This window comes from Geotrypetes seraphini, chromosome 13, assembly GCF_902459505.1.
Source record: "Geotrypetes seraphini chromosome 13, aGeoSer1.1, whole genome shotgun sequence".
NCBI lineage: Eukaryota > Metazoa > Chordata > Amphibia > Gymnophiona > Dermophiidae > Geotrypetes > Geotrypetes seraphini.
Genome location: NC_047096.1, coordinates 9,593,586 through 9,610,327, shown reverse-complemented (window position 1 = coordinate 9,610,327; position 16,742 = coordinate 9,593,586). Strand labels below are relative to the sequence as shown.

The window sequence follows — 16,742 nt, the reverse complement described above, 5'->3', positions numbered from 1 at the left end:
AGGATAATTGTTGAATTTGGGTCCCCAGTGAAGTTTGCATGTTTGATATGGCCACCCATATGGATTCCATAGTGATTACCTTAGGCCTTTGCAAGGGAACAATCTCAGTTCCAATATTCCCTGCTAAGGCCAAAGAGCCAGTAACCGCTTCAGAAATCAAAGAAAATTCATGGGCTTCCGAAGTACCTGTAGCCTCCTGAGTGCTCGGAGAGTCTCTTTGAGCTTGCTGGGTTCTCTTCGCCACTTGCTGTGATCCTGAGGGCTCCTCCTTCCCCCTTCTATTCCGAGAGGACAGCAAGAGGGCATCCCGAGCCGGTACGTCGACAAATGACCTCCATTGCAACGGGGCAGCTAGGTGGTCTTCGCTTATCCGGAGAGAGAATGACTTCCTCGAAGGAGAGATCCGACACCTCAGCTTGTGCGGTCTCTCCAGCCGCGGTAACCTCCGGTTGTGGAGTTCGCAAGCCGTGTTCCACGAAAATATCTATCGGACCCAATGGTGCTGTTGCTTCAACGGGAAAACCCCATATTTTCGACTTCCTTTTCACCATAATCTCTAAGAAATTCCACCACGAGAGCGACGGCGTTTCCGCAGACACACTCAGATCGCCATCTTGGGTAAGCTCCGCCTCCCCATAATAACTTTAAAAACAAACTTGCATTAAGACCAAAAGACATCATCTGTGTCATACGTAAAGTGTAATAAATAGGAATGGAATCCTTGGACATTTTAGGGTTCAGTTTCATGTATCAGTTTATTTTGATATGCTGCAATATAAAATATCTAAACATTTTAAGGATTATAAGTAAGATTGTCAAGTGATTTGTTTAAAAATTTTCTGATTGAATATTATACACTTGTAAGACTTGAAAATGAATAAAGATTAAAAAAAAAAATCTAAACAGTTTACTATAAAACTGAGGAGCTGCTCCCATTGTCATGTTCAAATTGTCCAGAAGAGTGGTAACCCATCAAAGTGCACTGGACTTTGGCATGGTGACAATTGCGCACAGGACGTATGCATGCCACTGCTCCCACCGCTTTTAAGCCATACTGTTATCGCTGTGAGGGGGGCAGTACACTGAAACTCCCATTTTCCTTTCAGTTTTTGGTGTTCAGGAGTTTTCAGTGTACTGGGGGGGCACCCCCCCTCAACGGGAGTGCAAGGACTTGTACATGTAGTGGGGGGTTCCCCCACCCCCGAATCCCCAGCACCATCTGTTACTACCTGAGCACAGTGTATTGATGCACCTTCTTGTCCAGTTTGTCTGTCTTGACTAGAATGTAAGCTCTTCTGAGCAGGGACTGTCTCTTCTATGTTTTCATGTACAGCGTTGCCTATGTCTAGTAGAAATGTCTAGTAGAAATACTGTAGAAATGATTAGTAGAAGTAATAGTAATCAGAGAAAGTGTAATTTTCTGACTCGACCACTAGGGGGAGCTACAATGCTATTTACACTCCCAACCAGAGCAGCATCTCATCCCAAAAGCGTTCGTAGAGCACGAGGCGAAGGAAGCCCCATCCGGCGTCCCATTGGTTTTGAGACGCCACCTCTCGACTCCCCAACGTCCCCCGCCCCTCGCCTTCTGCGTCACGTCGCCCTGGCAACCCTCAGCCAATGGGCTGAGAGAGCGACAGCGCTCGCTACGCTTCGTAGGTGCCAGCCGGAAGCTGCAGTGCGCCGTGCGCCTGCGCTGTCTTCTTTCTGCCCGGAGTAAAGATGGCGGGGACGGGGCTGGTGGCTGGAGACGTGGTGGTGGACGCGCTGCCTTACTTTGATCAGGGATACGATGCGGCCGGAGTGCGGGAGGCGGTGAGGACTCGGCTGGGGGAGGAGGGGGGGAGAACAGGCCCGAGGGAGGACTCCGAGTCCCAACTACTCTCTTCTCTTCCTGTATTGTTTGGAGGGATTGGGGGGTCTCCTCCCTGGTTCTCTGCTTATGGCCTGGGGGGGAGGAGCTTCTTCTTATGGCCTGGGGGAGGGGCTTCTTCTTATGACCTGGGAGGAGGGGCTTCTTCTCAACCTCACTGTCTGGTTGGTGGGAGAGCGCCTGATGTGCTGCCTGAGGTGAGGGGGGAGGATAGGATGGGATGGATTCCAGGCCATACCCCTCTCCACCTTATTGTGTTGTTGGGGATAGAAAGTCCTGATTATACTTTTGACAGCACCAACTGCAGTATATTTATGCTACTTCTATTTATTATTTCTATAGTGCTGAAAGATGTACTCAATGCTGTACATTAAACATATAATAGATGGTCCCTGCTCAGAAGAGCTTACAATCTAATTAGGACAGACAGAACAAACGGGACAGATAAGGGGTTGGGGAGTTTCTTGCAGGATGGAAGATGTGGCTTGGTCAGTCCATGTATGGGATAGGGCAGAAACAACTCTAGGGCTGCACAGCTCCGTTTTGTCCTCCACTTTCACCTTCAGAGCCAGTATCTCGGTGTAATTCTTGTGTCTTTTCCTAGGCTGCTGCTTTGGTGGAAGAAGAAACCAGGAGGTACAGACCTACCAAGAACTACCTGAGTTATTTACCAACCCCTGACTACACGGCTTTTGAAGTGAGCTTTGTAATATTTGCTTTCTAGCCTGTAGTGACTTAAAATGTGAAGATTGTGCTTTGCAGTAATTCCTGGGCTGTGATATCAAAAGGCTAGTTACTCAAAATGTCATTTCAAAGGGAAAATTTTAAACTCCCCATTGTGATTTAAAGTCTTGTAGCTACAGTATGTTGAAAATGGCTGTGGGTCCATGGCATGTGCAGATGTGTACGTTTGCTTTTTGTATGGATAAAATTTTGCCTGAATAAGTAAATATGAAGACTTGTAAAATTTATGGTCTAATTACATAAAGAGTTTCTATGCATAAAGCTGACTTTACCTGCAAAAACAAGTCTTTAATTGGCAGATGGTGAAACCGGTTGCTTTATGTAACTTGATGTTGAACGAGAGCAACAGTGCCAAGTAACAGGCATTTGGAGATGCAGATCTCCTATAAGAGCCATAGAAGATACAATGCCAAATAAAGGGTTAAAATAATTGCAAACATTTACATGCCTTGTACGTGTGTTGCAACAGAATTGTGCATAGGCATTCCCAAGGACCACACACATACAGTGGGGCTGCTTCTGAAAATCTATCTATTTACAGAGGTACATACTGTGTTTCCCCAAAAATAAGCCCTAGTTGCCGGCAGCAGCAGCAGCGCTTCCCCCCCGACCCATCTCTCCCATCCGAACCGCAAGACCAAAATAAATACCTTATAACAAACCAGCAGCGTTGGCAGCAATCTACACGTCATCAGCAACACAGCAGAGGAACCCCAGGCGATAGAAGACCGCAAAGCAGCCTGTCTAGATTTCTGCCGACGCTGCTGGTTTATTATAAGGTATTTATTTTGGTCTCACGGTTTGAATGGGAGGGAGAGATGGGTCATCAGGGGGGTGCACAGTGGTGGTGGCAGGAGGATAGAAAAATGCTACATGGGGAAGGAAGGGAGGGAGAGAAGCTACTAGAGATGGGAGGGAGGGATAGAAGCTGCAAGGGTTCTGCTGCACAAGGGATGGGAGTGAGAGAGGGATAGAAGCTGCAAGAGGTGAGAGGGAGGGATAGAAACTGCAAGGGTTCTGCTTCACAAGGGATGGGAGGGATAGAAAGATACTGCACAAGGGGATGGGTGAGAGGGGAGGAAAGGTGCTGCACATGTGGGGGAGAGAAAGGAAAGAGGAAGAATTGGGGTGGAGGAGAGGAAGGGAGAGATGATCATTGTATATGAAAAGAATAAGACATCTCCAAAAATAAGACCTCGTGCATTTTTTGGGCCCAAAATTAATATAAGACAGTGTGTTATTTTCGGGGAAACGCGGTAGGTGCTTAAGTTGCATTTTATAAAATAGGTGCCTTGTTGAACTTATCACATAGACATCCTTTTTCCTCCTTCTCCCCCACATACATACCTACCTTTCTCCCAGGAGCACTTCCTGTCTGTGCAGCTAAATATCCACATGTAATGGAATAAGCAAATCTTCAACCTCTTTGAGAGGACATTTTTCAGACCCCCAGATTACGTGGGTAAAATGTTTGAAAGCTCTGATTTCTATATGTAATTATGCACTACTTGGATACTTACTGTCTAACAAATCTGCTAAGATCTCTGTTTATATACTGTATACCTGTATGTATTGGGCAAGGTTTGGTTTCCCTTTGATAAAACTGTACCTCCAAGGCAAATATATTTGACAAAATTAATATGGGACAGTGTTAGCTTGACTCTGTGCATGCAGAGTGCTCGTAGATCTGATTTCTTTAAACTACAACCTGTTCCAGCCTATAGTCGTATCTGGTAAGGTTCCAGAGATACGTAAACTGGCACGGAGATGTTTTATAAAGCCTGGATATACAAGTCTAAAACTGAAAAACATGTATACAAGGGGTCGGGATGTGTTTTGGGGGAATAGGGTGATGCTTAAAGGATGAATATTCCCTACTTTAGAAGGGTATTATATTTGTAAGTCCAAAGAGCTGTTAGCTGGAGCATCTAGTTTTCAGAAAACTGCTTCTATTCTCTGAGTGAAAAAAAATTTCCTTCTATTGGTTTTAAAAGTATTTCCCTGTAACTTCATCGAGTGTCCCCTAGTCTTTGTCATTTTTGACGGAGTGAAAAGTCTGTCCACTTGTACCCGTTCTACTCCACTCAGGATTTTGTAGCATTCAATCCTATCTCCCCTCAGCCGTCTCTTTTCCAAGCTGAAAAGCCCTAACCGTTTTAGTCTTTCCTCATACGAGAGGAGTTCCATCCCCTTTACCATCTTGGTCGCTCTTCTTTGAACCTTTTCTAGCGCCACTGTATCTTTCTTGAGATAAGGAGACCAGGATTGAACACAATACTCCAGATGAGGTCGCACCGTGGAGCGATACAGGGGCATTATAACATTCTTAGTCTTGTTAACCATCCCTTTTGTAATAATTCCTAGCATCTTGTTTTTGGTCTTCTGGCAGAAAACCAATTCCAACAAGCATATTCACACATAAGGTGGACACAACCCACATTGTTTAGCATGAGAAGTAGCAGCGTCGTCAAAACAAACTCCTCAAACTGAGAATGTTAGTGAATTATCGAAAATCAAGTCTCCCCTCCCCCTTCTACTCGTGTGCCATCGCTCGGTGCAGTCTGTGGTTTTCATGAGTGCAAGTTGTCACTGCTTATCTAGAAGCGAAAATAAATCAGCTTAAAATTATTTACAATATAAGCATCTGCTACTGTATTCCTTTTATCTAGAAAAAGGTTCTAGGCTTGGTTTGTTTTGGTCAGAATACAAGCTTTCCTAATGACTTAATGGCTTGAATTCTTTATCTGTTCATGCTCTGTCTCTTCATCTCGCCATGGTACTGTATATACTCGAATATAAGTCCTCCGAGTATAAGACGAAGTAGCCTTTCCCCCCTCCCCCCCAAATGAAGAAAAAAGGTTGACTCGAATATAAGACCTGGGTGGGGGAGGGGGTTAATATTCATGTGCCCTGCCACTCTTCCCTCCCTCCCCTGCCAGGCACTGCACTCAGCCCCTTCACTCCCTGTCAGGCTCTGTACCCTGTCCCCCCTCTCTCCTGATGTCCTGTAGGCCTCCACCAGGCCTGCTATATGACCTCGGGGGCCAGAACAGGAGGGATCTCTCTTGTCTCCTGTCTAGCTGACTGCCAAATTGTTTTGCCTCCCCTATATACCTTTATGAATCCCTGGTGGTCCAGCGCCTTCCCCGCGCTGAGCCCCTCTCTGAATGGCTGCCTCAAGTTCTCGCAGCCCAATGTACAGGGCATGACCGAGCTTTTGTGCTCCTGCCCAGCACTGAGCTGCTTGCTGAATGGCTGCCCCGAGTTCTTGTGGGATTCAAAAGGTGCACGGTTGGAGGTGGGAGGGAGGTAAAACAAAAAAATTGGCAGATTTGACCAGGACAGGAGATGGGAGGGATCACTCCTGTCTTGGCCCGACCTACCCCACTAGGCCATACGACAGGCCCGGAGGAGGGCGGTGGGCGATGACCCAAATATAAGACAAGATCCCAATTTTTGGGCCCAAAAATCTCATCTTTATATCAAGTACTGTATATATGGTATTTGTCACTATTCTTTGGTGCCATACAATAACACAAATAAGGTTAGACTGATGCTTAGTGTTCAAGAGTTTAATATGTAAAATGCTTGGAACAGATAAGTGATATTTAGATAACATATTATTCAGCTTGGTTAAAACACAAAGATCACCAGGGTTCTGTACAGGAAATGTTTATAGGCTAGAATTAAAAGCAGAGCTACAGTTAGAAAAGTTTCTAACCTCTTCCTATATGTTCAACCAGACTAGGGAAGGAAATAGCATGTGAATGATTTATGTTCCAGCCTATGGCAATTGTAAATCTCTTCCTCCCTCTCCCACCACCCTGGGTGACCTGCCAAGCCTCTTCTTGAAAGGATGCTGTCTTTACGGCAGATGTGGAATCAGGCTGCAATCTTTCATCAACCCATAAAAACAACAAACTGTTTATTTTACAGAAGAATTGGCTGCACCGTCTATAATCCCAAAGGTGCATCCTCCTTGAGTACAGACAATACCCCCCTCCCCCTGTGTAATAGAAAAGGAAGAACAAACTCCCAATCACCTAATCAATGTTAGAGGACCTGGTAGTTATTCAAGCTTCCTTCAGTCAGTAAAAGGTTCCTGAATTTTTATAAGCATCATTTATTATGGTCTAACGAATTCTGGATATAATCAATAAAAAGAACGAACAAAAGGAACCAAAACTCCTACAGCGTCTAAAAAGATAGGTGCCTATTTCTTGTCAATCACACTTAGACACCTATTAAAACTTAGGCGCCTGTTTTAAAGGCCTACATTATAGGCACCTAGTTTTTTTTAGAGACTCGCACTTAGCAAAGCCTAAGTCCTTCTCCACCCCTAAACACAGCTACTTTGGAGATAGGCATCGAGCCTAATAAGATAGCCATCTGTTACCCAATTTTTATTTTTTTTGCCATTTTGAGCTTGTTAAAGCCAATTTACTAATTAACGCTGGGTTTTACTAAACAGTGCTAGAGGTTTTTAGCGTGAGCCGGTGAGGTAAATGCTCTGATGCTCATAGGAATTCTGTGAGCTTTGGCCCACGCCAAAAACCTGCAGTAAAAGGAGCCCTGTTTTAGGCGCCTCTTGCTATTTCATACCATAAATGTTCATGTGGCTGCTTTGCTCAGTTAATATTTTATACGTTTGCTTCTGCTAGAAGGTGCTCTACGTTGGCAGATGCTGTTCTAAAACAATCGTGGAACGTAAGACATCTCGATTCCAGTTTTACATCCTTTCTGAACTGCCGTTTTTTTTGTGTAAAATGAGATGCAGACTGCAAAGAGTCATGTATGTCTTAACTTACTATCAAATAACTTGTAGTTTTTTTCCCCTCTTTCCCTGTGTTTATGGGTTTGTCAAATTTGTCATTAGTTTTGCAAGACTCAGTTCTTGTTATGTGTTATACTGTTTCCTAAATTTTGTAATTTTAGTGTTATGTACATCGCTTAGAATTATGATTAAGCAATTAATCAAAACTTTATTAAACTTGAAACTTGAAATCCATCAGTTTCTTTGTTTTATACTCTAAATTTCATCTTGGGTTCATTCCGCTAATCCAGACATAGGCAACTCCGGTCCTCGAGGACCGGAATCCAATCGGGTTTTCAGGATTTCCCCAATGAATATGCATTGAAAGCAGTGCATGCAAATAGAGCTCATGCATATTCATTGGGGAAATCCTGAAAACCCGATTGGACTGGAGTTGCCCATGTCTGCCCTAATCTCTCAGTTTGTCAAATATAGTTGTGGAGATGTTCCGTGCTCCTAGGAACTCCTGGGTAAGAGCTAGTTAGCAAATGACTAATTAACTGATCTTGATTTTGTGCATTTACAGACTGAAATAATGAGAAATGAGTTTGAGAGACTGGCAGCACGGCAGCCCTTGGAACTTCTGAGCATGAAAAGGTAAGTCCTGCAGGTTTACATGTTCACATCTGTTCTTCCTAGAGTGCAGTCTTACACCTAGCAAAGAATGTGGCATATAACAGCCTCACAGAGCATTAGCCAAAGGGTCATTTGTCTTGTTTGATTGTTTTCCTAACGTCTAGGAAGCATTGGAGCGCTCTTTGTTGGAAACCTGCCTTGTGCAGTTAGAGGGAGATTCGACCTAGATCACGCCTGCCGTTGTCTAACTTAATTGTTTTAATCGGCTTTAAGTAGAGCAATTAATTGCACTTTTAAAAGCCAATTAAAAAAAAAAACCTAGGCATATCCCAGGACTGGCGGCTAACACCTGGGCACCTAGTGATGTCCAGGTGTGTTTAGGGGCAGAGTTGGCCTTAGGTGTCACTAAGCGCCACTAGGTACAAATTCTACAATGAACCCAGATGCCAGAAATGTAGGCGCTTAAAACCCTGCCCTACGTTACCAGCGCCTAAGTTCGTGGTTAGGTGGCTGTAGCCACGATTCTTTAAGTGGCACGTGAACCTGATTGACGCATGGCAGATGACATTTTTCTAGACGCCACTTAAAAAATCAGCCCCTTAGGGCTCCTTTTACAAAGCCACATGACTTTTAATCATGCGCTAACCCCCGCGCTGGCCAAAAAACTACCGCCAGCTCAAGAGGAGGCGGTAGCGGCTAGCACGGCTTTGTAAAAGGAGCCCTTAGTGTTTCTGTCTGATTCCTAGCGAGCTTTGATCCTGTTTCTTTTTCTTAGACTCGGTGATCTGGCTCTGTGCCTTGGTCCCCCCTCAGTCCCTTTGGCCTGTCTTCTTGGGACCTGCCCATCCTTCTGGTCTGATGTGTAACTGGATACTGCACACGTGATTCAGTGCCTTTTTTTTCCTGAGTTTCGGTGCAATGTCGGCTAAAGAAGATAAAACCTGTGCTACCTGGTGACATTAACCCTTACAACCTTTCAACATTCTGCTTTCTTTGATTACATAGTAACATAGATGACGGCAGATAAAGACCCGAATGGTCCATCCAGTCTGCCCAACCTGATTCAACTTAAATATTTAAAATTTTTTTTTCTTAGCTATTTCTGGGCAAGAATCCAAAGCTCTACCCGGTACTGTGCTTGGGTTCCAACTGCCGAAATCTCCGTCAAAACCTACTCCCAGCCATTGAAGCCCTCTTCAGATTATTTATGTCTCTCTCAGCCTTTCTCTTTATTCACCTGACTTCTGCTAAACTCTTGTTTTTTGGTTTTTTTTCTTTGCTGCAGGTATGAGCTGCCTGCCCCCTCCTCAGGACAGAAGAATGATATCACTGCGTGGCAGGAATGCGTCAACAACTCTATGGCACAGCTGGAACATCAGGCCGTGCGCATTGAGAATCTCGAACTTATGTCTCAGCATGGCTGCAATGCCTGGAAGGTGTATAATGAGTGAGTCATTTCTCTTCCTCTTCTGATCCTTTTTTTTTTTTTTAACTTTTATCAGCATTTTCAATAATACAGTCACAGCAAATAGTTGTGACAAAGGAAATAGGCAACAGAAGAATATATCTTGAAAATACTCATAATTAAAGCCCTCTTTTGCCAAGATGTGCTAACCGATTAGCGAGTGCTAAACGCTAACGCGTGCATGTTAGTCTAAACTAAACCTTAAGTTTATATACCACATCATCTCCACGGATGTGGAGCTCGGCACGGTTTACAAGAACTTAAATTATAGGAAGAGAAAGAAAAAAAGGTTTACATGAACTTCTATATAGAAGAGAAGAGTAAGGGGGGGGATAGAATTACATTTTAGTGAAAAGCCAGGTTTTCAGTTGTTTGCGGAATAATTGGAGGGAGCCCAGGTTCCACAGCGGGGTAGTAAGGTCGTTTCAAAGACCTGTGATTCTGAAGAGAAGGGATTTTCCCAGTTTGCCTGCATAGCGAATACCGTGTAGAGAAGGGAAGGATAGTTTATACCTTTGGGCGGGTCTGGTAGAGTCAGGACTCGAGGAGTTATAAGATAGTGGGATTAAGGGAGGAAGGATGCCGTGAATGATCTTAAAAGCCAGGCAGGAGCATTTGAAATGGATTCTGGAAATCACTGGGAGTCAGTGAAGTTTGGCTAGGAGTGGGGAGACATGGTCGGACTTGCATTTTGCAAAGATCAACTTGGCTGCAGTATTCTGGATTAGCTGGAGTCTTTGAAGACTTTTTTTTGATAGGCTTAAGTAGATGGCATTGCAGTAGTCTAATTTGGAGAGGATAATGGATTGGACAAGGACGGCGAAATGTTGTTGGCGAAAATAGGATCTTATTTTCCTCAGCATGTGGAGGCTGACAAAGCATGATTTAGCCAAGGAGTTGAGGTGGTCATTGAGGGAGAGAGAAGAATCGATAATGATGCCAAGGACCTTGCTTGAGAACTCAAGCTGCAGTGCAGCGCCTGAGGGTAGTGCGAAGAGGGTGGGCAGGTGTTCTAATTTTGGGCTGAGCCAATGGTCTATGGATGTGCCAGCGTTTAGTGCATTCTAATTCAATTAGCGCACACTAATTGGTTAGTGCACCTTAGTAAAAGTGGGGAAGAGAAATTAAAAAAAAAAAATCAAATCATCCACCTAATCATAATAGGAAAAACGGGGGACTAGGCCAGAAAATAATTTCAGTAAGCAAAATGTCAGATTAACAACTTGAAGAACGCTTATCCCATACCTCAGAAGGCTGCCCGTCTGGATCTCTGCTATTGCTGGAGATGGCAAAGAAGGACCGGAGTGCGGGGAGGGACAGGAAGGGAGGCAGAGCGTGCAGATCTTGCAGGGGAAAGGGTCAAAGAGAGGTACTGGATTTGGGTCAAAATGTAAAATAAACTGGTATAATATGCTCTCTTTTATGTCATTTGGATTGTAAAAATGCATATAATGCATTCGCTACTGTATGTGCAAAAAAATATAGTATTTGTGCTTGGCTCCTTGTTTAGCCCTGTGGCATCAGCCTAAGTCCTGCTATGTTAAGAACAGCCATCCTGGGTCAGACCAATGGTCCATCAAGCTCAGTATCCTGTTTCCATAGTGGCCAATCCAGGTCCCAAGTACCTGGCAGAGCTGAGATTGTGATGTCATAATGCCTCATTCCACCAATGCTTAAGAGCCAGACTGATCAGTGATGTCACTATGCTTGGCTCACATAAGAACATAAGTTACCATACTGGGTCAGACCAATGGTCCATCTAGCCCAGTATCCTGTTTCCACAGTGGCCAATCCAAGTCACAAGTACCTGGCAAAAACCCAAAGAGTAACCAAAAGTGGGATTATTCTGCAGTTTCTACTGTGAAATGTTGACGTCTCCCATCTTCTCCTCTCCTAGAAACCTGGTGCATCTCATAGAACAATCTCAAAAAGAACTCCAGAAGCTGAGGTGAGGGTTTGTGTTGATCTCCCATTATGCTGTCTTTATTCTTCAGAGCTATCCACAGGGAAGAGCCATTTGGGTGGTATTGCTATAAAACACTGAACCCGTACACCTGGGTGAGAGGCAGGAATGAACCCTGCTGGGCATCTGTTCCACTAACCCTCAGGAAAGAAACAGACACCATTAGATACCAAGATAAAAGGGAGGAGGGTCATAGATTTGATCTGCCACCTTTCTGTGGTACAATCAAAGTGGTTTACATTTATTATATAGTCAGCCCACCCTATTTTCTGATCTCTTCTCTGGAAAGAAGAAAGTGCATGGCCATCTTTTTGTCTGTCTTTCTGTTTAGCATTTCTGTTACTGTACTTTACTAATTATTATTGAAGTTTTTTGAGGCAATTCATTTTTATTTTTCAAGCTTTTATAATATACAAAGTAATGCATGAAACAAAGAAAGAAATTTAAATCTTGCAAAAAACAATTTATAAATGCAAGTATCCCGTTTTTAGTCCACAATATGGAGAGTGCAAGAACTCCAGGGACCCGAAATAGATAATTCAAGAAATAAACTAATGCTGTGTTTTACTAAATGGTGGGAGAGGCTTTTACTATGGGTCGGTGAGGTAAATGCTCATAGAATTCCTGTGAGCGTTGCAGCATTTATCTCGCTGGCCTGCAGAAACTTCTGCCATTTTGTAACAGGAGCCCTAAGTAATTTCAGTCGTGGCAGGGTTTAAAAACATAACAGGCAAAAAATCTATCTTCTACTATTTAGAGAAAAAATCAAATTACATTAGCATGAGGAATGTGTTTGTCTTGAAGAAAAGTTTCTAAATGAGTTGGATCTGGAAAGACATACCATAGGGTCAAGCCCCCTCCCCAGGGCAATGCCCACATCGCTTCCTCGCCTACTCGTTAGCTGCCCATCTCTCCTTCGCTTTTCCCCTAAGCCCTTTGCAACGGAAAATGTGAGGGCTAGAAGAAGATTGCGCAGGCGTGTTTTGAGATGGAAAGCGAAGGGTTGGGCTGTTATCAGTGGTGGTGCCAGTGCAATACTTCCTCCAATCCAAGTTACTGCAGTGCTTGCCGGGGGTTGACCGGAGCGGGCTAGGGTGTACTGAGAGTAAAGACAGACTGGAGGGTCTCTGTAAATTGCTGGCCCAAGAAGCCCTTGGGAGTTGTAGTTCAGGCGCCATGCCATGCAGCCCATGTGCAAGGTGTCAGCTGGTTCCGGTTATAAATACATAAGAACAGCTTTACTGGGTCAGAGTAATGGTCCATCAAGCCCAGTAATCCAGGCCCTGCCTGACTGCCCTTAGCCCTGTCCCGGCCTACCACTAGACCACCAGAGGGGGGACAGGGTACAGAGCCTGGCAGGGAAGGGGGACGGTGCAGAGCCTGGCAGGGAGAATTTGGTTCAGAATGTTTTTTTTTCTTGATTTCTTCCTCTAAATCTAGGACGCGTCTTATGGTCAGGTGCATCTTATGGAACGAAAAATACGGTATCTATTATATATTTACATGAAAAAATGATTTTGTTGTTTTACTGATTTTTAGCCCAGCAATTTTCTCCTGTTCTTTTTGACTTTCAACTCTATGGGAATTGGCTCTGTGAGGCTGCCTTTATAACTTTCTGGGCTAGGGAATAAAGAGTTCATTCAAGGTCTCTCTTATGCCTCTCACATCTAGCCAAGATCACATACCACAGCTGTGCTCTGAGGAACTGCTGCAGATGCTCATTGCTCAGGACTGACACCTAGTGATTGGAGTTAGACCTGCGATTATAAAATTCAGTACAGCGCCCTGGCATTTATTTAGCCATTAATAATAAAAAAAAAAGCTGTCACTGCATCAACTAGGCTAAACATGTTGAGTGGGAAATAAAATGGGAAAATTTCCCAAAGAGTTGCTCATGGTATTTGGATCTTAGCTCTGGTTCTGACTGAGTTGAAAGTCCAGAGGAACAAGAGAAGGAAAATACCAGGTCAAGAAAAAAACAAACAGATTGCCGATGTATGATATTTTTTTACAGGAAACAAATCCAGGATCTGAACTGGCAGCGGAAAAACATACAACTGAGTGCAGGGGGGAAGCTACGTGAAATGGAGTCCACGTTAGTATCATCCACGTTTCAGTCTCTGCTTCTGCTTTTCACGTCATCCAGTGTTTCTTTACCACACTGGAAATGAAGTGGGAGAAAAGGTTTGGGAACTGGCGCTCTCCCATCTGTGACAGTCTACATTTTCATTACTGTCACAAAAGGAGTAATTTGCTTGCTTGTTTATGCTAACCTGCCCATTAATCAGCTGTTGACATTTTAATTGGATAATTTAGCAAGATAAATCTGAGGCAAAATCACAGTGAATATTTTCCTGAAAAATGAACTGATGTGACTGATATACTAGCTTGAAAAAATAGTCTGTTTAGCATAATTAAATTTTAAAGGATGGAGCTGTTCCCAGTTCAAATTGTCCCTTCTCAGGTTAACTGGGGGATTGATTCTCACTCAGCAGCCTGAGAATAAGGAGGAGTGGAAATGCCCACCAGCTTACAAAGTCTTCTGTGTGAATTGGCCGGATGGGGGATTTTGAGGAGGTGGCGCATGCGTGTGCAAAGTGCCCTTATGCATGACTCTTGGAAGAAACTCTTTATACCAAATATGCTGGGGAGAATTCCTGGGCAATTGGAAACGAAGGTTTGTACCATCCGATTCAAGCCTGTAGTTCTCCAAAAGAGCAAGAAGGAAGCCCCGGATTAAATAATAATAAAGCAAAATCTTTGCTGCTCCAGAAATGTTCGTGGTCCATTTGCTGACTTGTGGAAATTTTTTGAATGATGATCTCAAAGAATGTTGTAGTTGCTGAAGTTCCTGTATTTTAGTGCTTCTGACGATCTCAGAATTACGGAGCCCTTTGACAAAGCTGCATTAAGCTACTAGCAGGGGTTTTACAGCGCAGTAAAACTTGCTGCCTAAATTGCAATGGGCGTGTCTGGGGTGGGGGGTGTCAGGTCAAAAGCGCGCCGGGACAAAGGCGCACACAGACAACTGAGCGCAATGTGGAGGCGCGCGCCGAAGAAAATGACTGTTTTAAAGGGCTCCGACAGGGGGTGTGGGGGGGACCCCCCCACTTTACTTTATACAGATCGCGCTGCGTTTTGGGGGGTTGTAACACCCCACATTTTACTGAAAACTTCACTTTTTCCCTAAAAAACAGGGAAACAGTTAAGTTTCCAGTATAATGAGGGCGGTTACAACCCCCCAAATCCCCCACAACGCCGCCGCGATCTGTATTAAGTAAAGTGGGGATTTCCCCAACAAAAACCCCCGTCAGAGCCCCTAAAAACACTCTTTTTCTTTGGCGTGCTCTTCCGTCTTGCGCTCAGTTGTCAGCGCGCGCCTTTGTCTTCTGCGGTTTTGTCTATGAACCGGCATGGGGTGAGGAGCGAACTCTCCCAGCAGCTTGAGCCCTGCTTATTATCATGTGCTAGTGCAGCCATAATTATCACCAATGTGAGAGGAGGCAGTAAATGTATACACTAAGGTGGAACAGGCTGAGGAAGTAAAATAGCCATTCCTGAAATCCACCACCGTATCCAGTTTCTCCCAATAGCTAATCCCAAGAAGGGATTCCCCCCCTCCCTTCTCCAGGCCTGCCACTCTGACAGTCAAACTCCCCACCTCTGACATCTTCTACCCCCACTGCCCCCCATAAAGCAAACCCCTGTCCCATCAAACATGGGTCAGTGAAAGGCTCTCCAACAAAGCTGAGCGTCAGTAGTTCCTTCTGCCCAGGTTGGTGATGCCTCTCAAAATGGCATCTCTACCCCCTAGTGTTAGTTTTGTGACATCACCTTTTCCTTATAAGGGAGAAAAACTCTTTCTATGGAAAGGGTGCCCTTTAGTGGTAATCTCAGGAGCAGAGGCACTATCTTCATGAATAGTACTGACCTGACACTGACAGAGAGGATCACTGTCACTGTGGTAAGAGCGGATAGCGTAGCTGGTTTTAAGAAAGGTTTGGATAGGTTCCTGTAGGAAAAGTCCATAGTCTGTTATTGAGAAAGACATGGGGGAAGCCACTGCTTACCTTGTATTGGTAGCATGGAATATTGCTACTCCTTGGGTTTTGGCCACTGTGAGAACGGGCTACGTGGCTTGATGAATCATTGGTCTGACCCAGTAAGGCTATTCTTATATTCATCCTCTCCAGGGCACCTTTCAGCGACCCTGGATTGGGGGGGAAGAGGTATTTATGGTCAAGGGGCAGAATTTGACTGTCAGAATGGCAGGACTGGAGAAGGAAGGCTTGCTTTTTTTTATTTTTTTTTGGGGGGGGAACTGCATATTAGTAAAAGAGCCCCTAAATGCAAGTGTTCTTTCCCCTAACCATCTCAGAACATAGAAATGCCTCCTTGTGGATGGATAGCACTGCAAAAGAGAGCATTTTAGTTTTGCAGGATTATTGAACGTCATGCAACTCTGATACAATTAACAAGTCTTTAAAAAGCGCTTTTCTTTTCACCTCATTTAAGAGTTTGGTAACCCAAATGCCCATATGAATTTTTTTTTGCCAGTGGTTATCTTGCAGTTCTCTGATTAAAAGCAGATTTTAAAACAAAATATAAAATTATATAGGAAATATAACAGCTGCATTCTACCTAGTGGCCATAAGGTGTCATGATTGCTCCAGGGAAGGTGCAGTGTGAAGTGAGTAAATAACATATTTAAAGACACAGTAAATCAAACTCTGTTTTTCTCTTTCTTATTGGACTATTAATATAGCATGACACTTGGTGTGTGTGCTTTATTGTTCCAGGTGGGTGTCGCTGGTCAGTAAAAACTTTGAGATAGAGCGTGCCATTGTGCAACTGGAGAATGAAATCCAACAGATAAAGCAGCAACATGGAGAGGAAAACAAAGAAAACATTCAGCACGATTTCTGACTTGGGGGAATCCAATTCCCGAGTAGCCAGTAGGCTCTTGGAAATCTTCCTCAAAGGAACAGTAGAAACAGGCGACTCTCCAGGAAGAAATGAGGCTGAGAGTTTACTGAGTTACTAGCGTGAGGATAATTTTACCTCTTCTGTACGTAGAAACGGCTGCTTGGGGAGCTCAAGAGCATAGGGATGGACAGTTTAAGTAAACTCGTCTCTCTTACCCTGATGTCCACAATTCATAGCAGTTTGAGAAAGAAACTTATATCTGAACAGTTGTCTGAATATTGCTTCTAACGATAATAAACATTTTCTAATTTTGGAGTGTCTGGAAATGATGAAAACACACCAATTCTTTTTCAGTCCTTTAGGGTGCGCTCTTGCCATCCTG

The 16,742-nt window shown here is 44.1% G+C and overlaps 1 protein-coding gene across 1 annotated transcript; it reads left to right on the top strand.

Moving 5' to 3' along the window:
* The first annotated feature begins 1,661 nt into the window (after nucleotides 1-1,661).
* Nucleotides 1,662-16,675, top strand: BCAS2 (BCAS2 pre-mRNA processing factor). Its single transcript, XM_033919375.1, has 7 exons — nucleotides 1,662-1,815; nucleotides 2,478-2,570; nucleotides 7,957-8,027; nucleotides 9,292-9,453; nucleotides 11,369-11,419; nucleotides 13,449-13,529; nucleotides 16,234-16,675. The coding sequence occupies exons 1-7, from the start codon at nucleotides 1,723-1,725 to the stop codon at nucleotides 16,358-16,360; spliced, it is 678 nt and encodes a 225-aa protein (XP_033775266.1). The 5' UTR covers nucleotides 1,662-1,722; the 3' UTR covers nucleotides 16,361-16,675.
* Nucleotides 16,676-16,742: the final 67 nt, after the last annotated feature.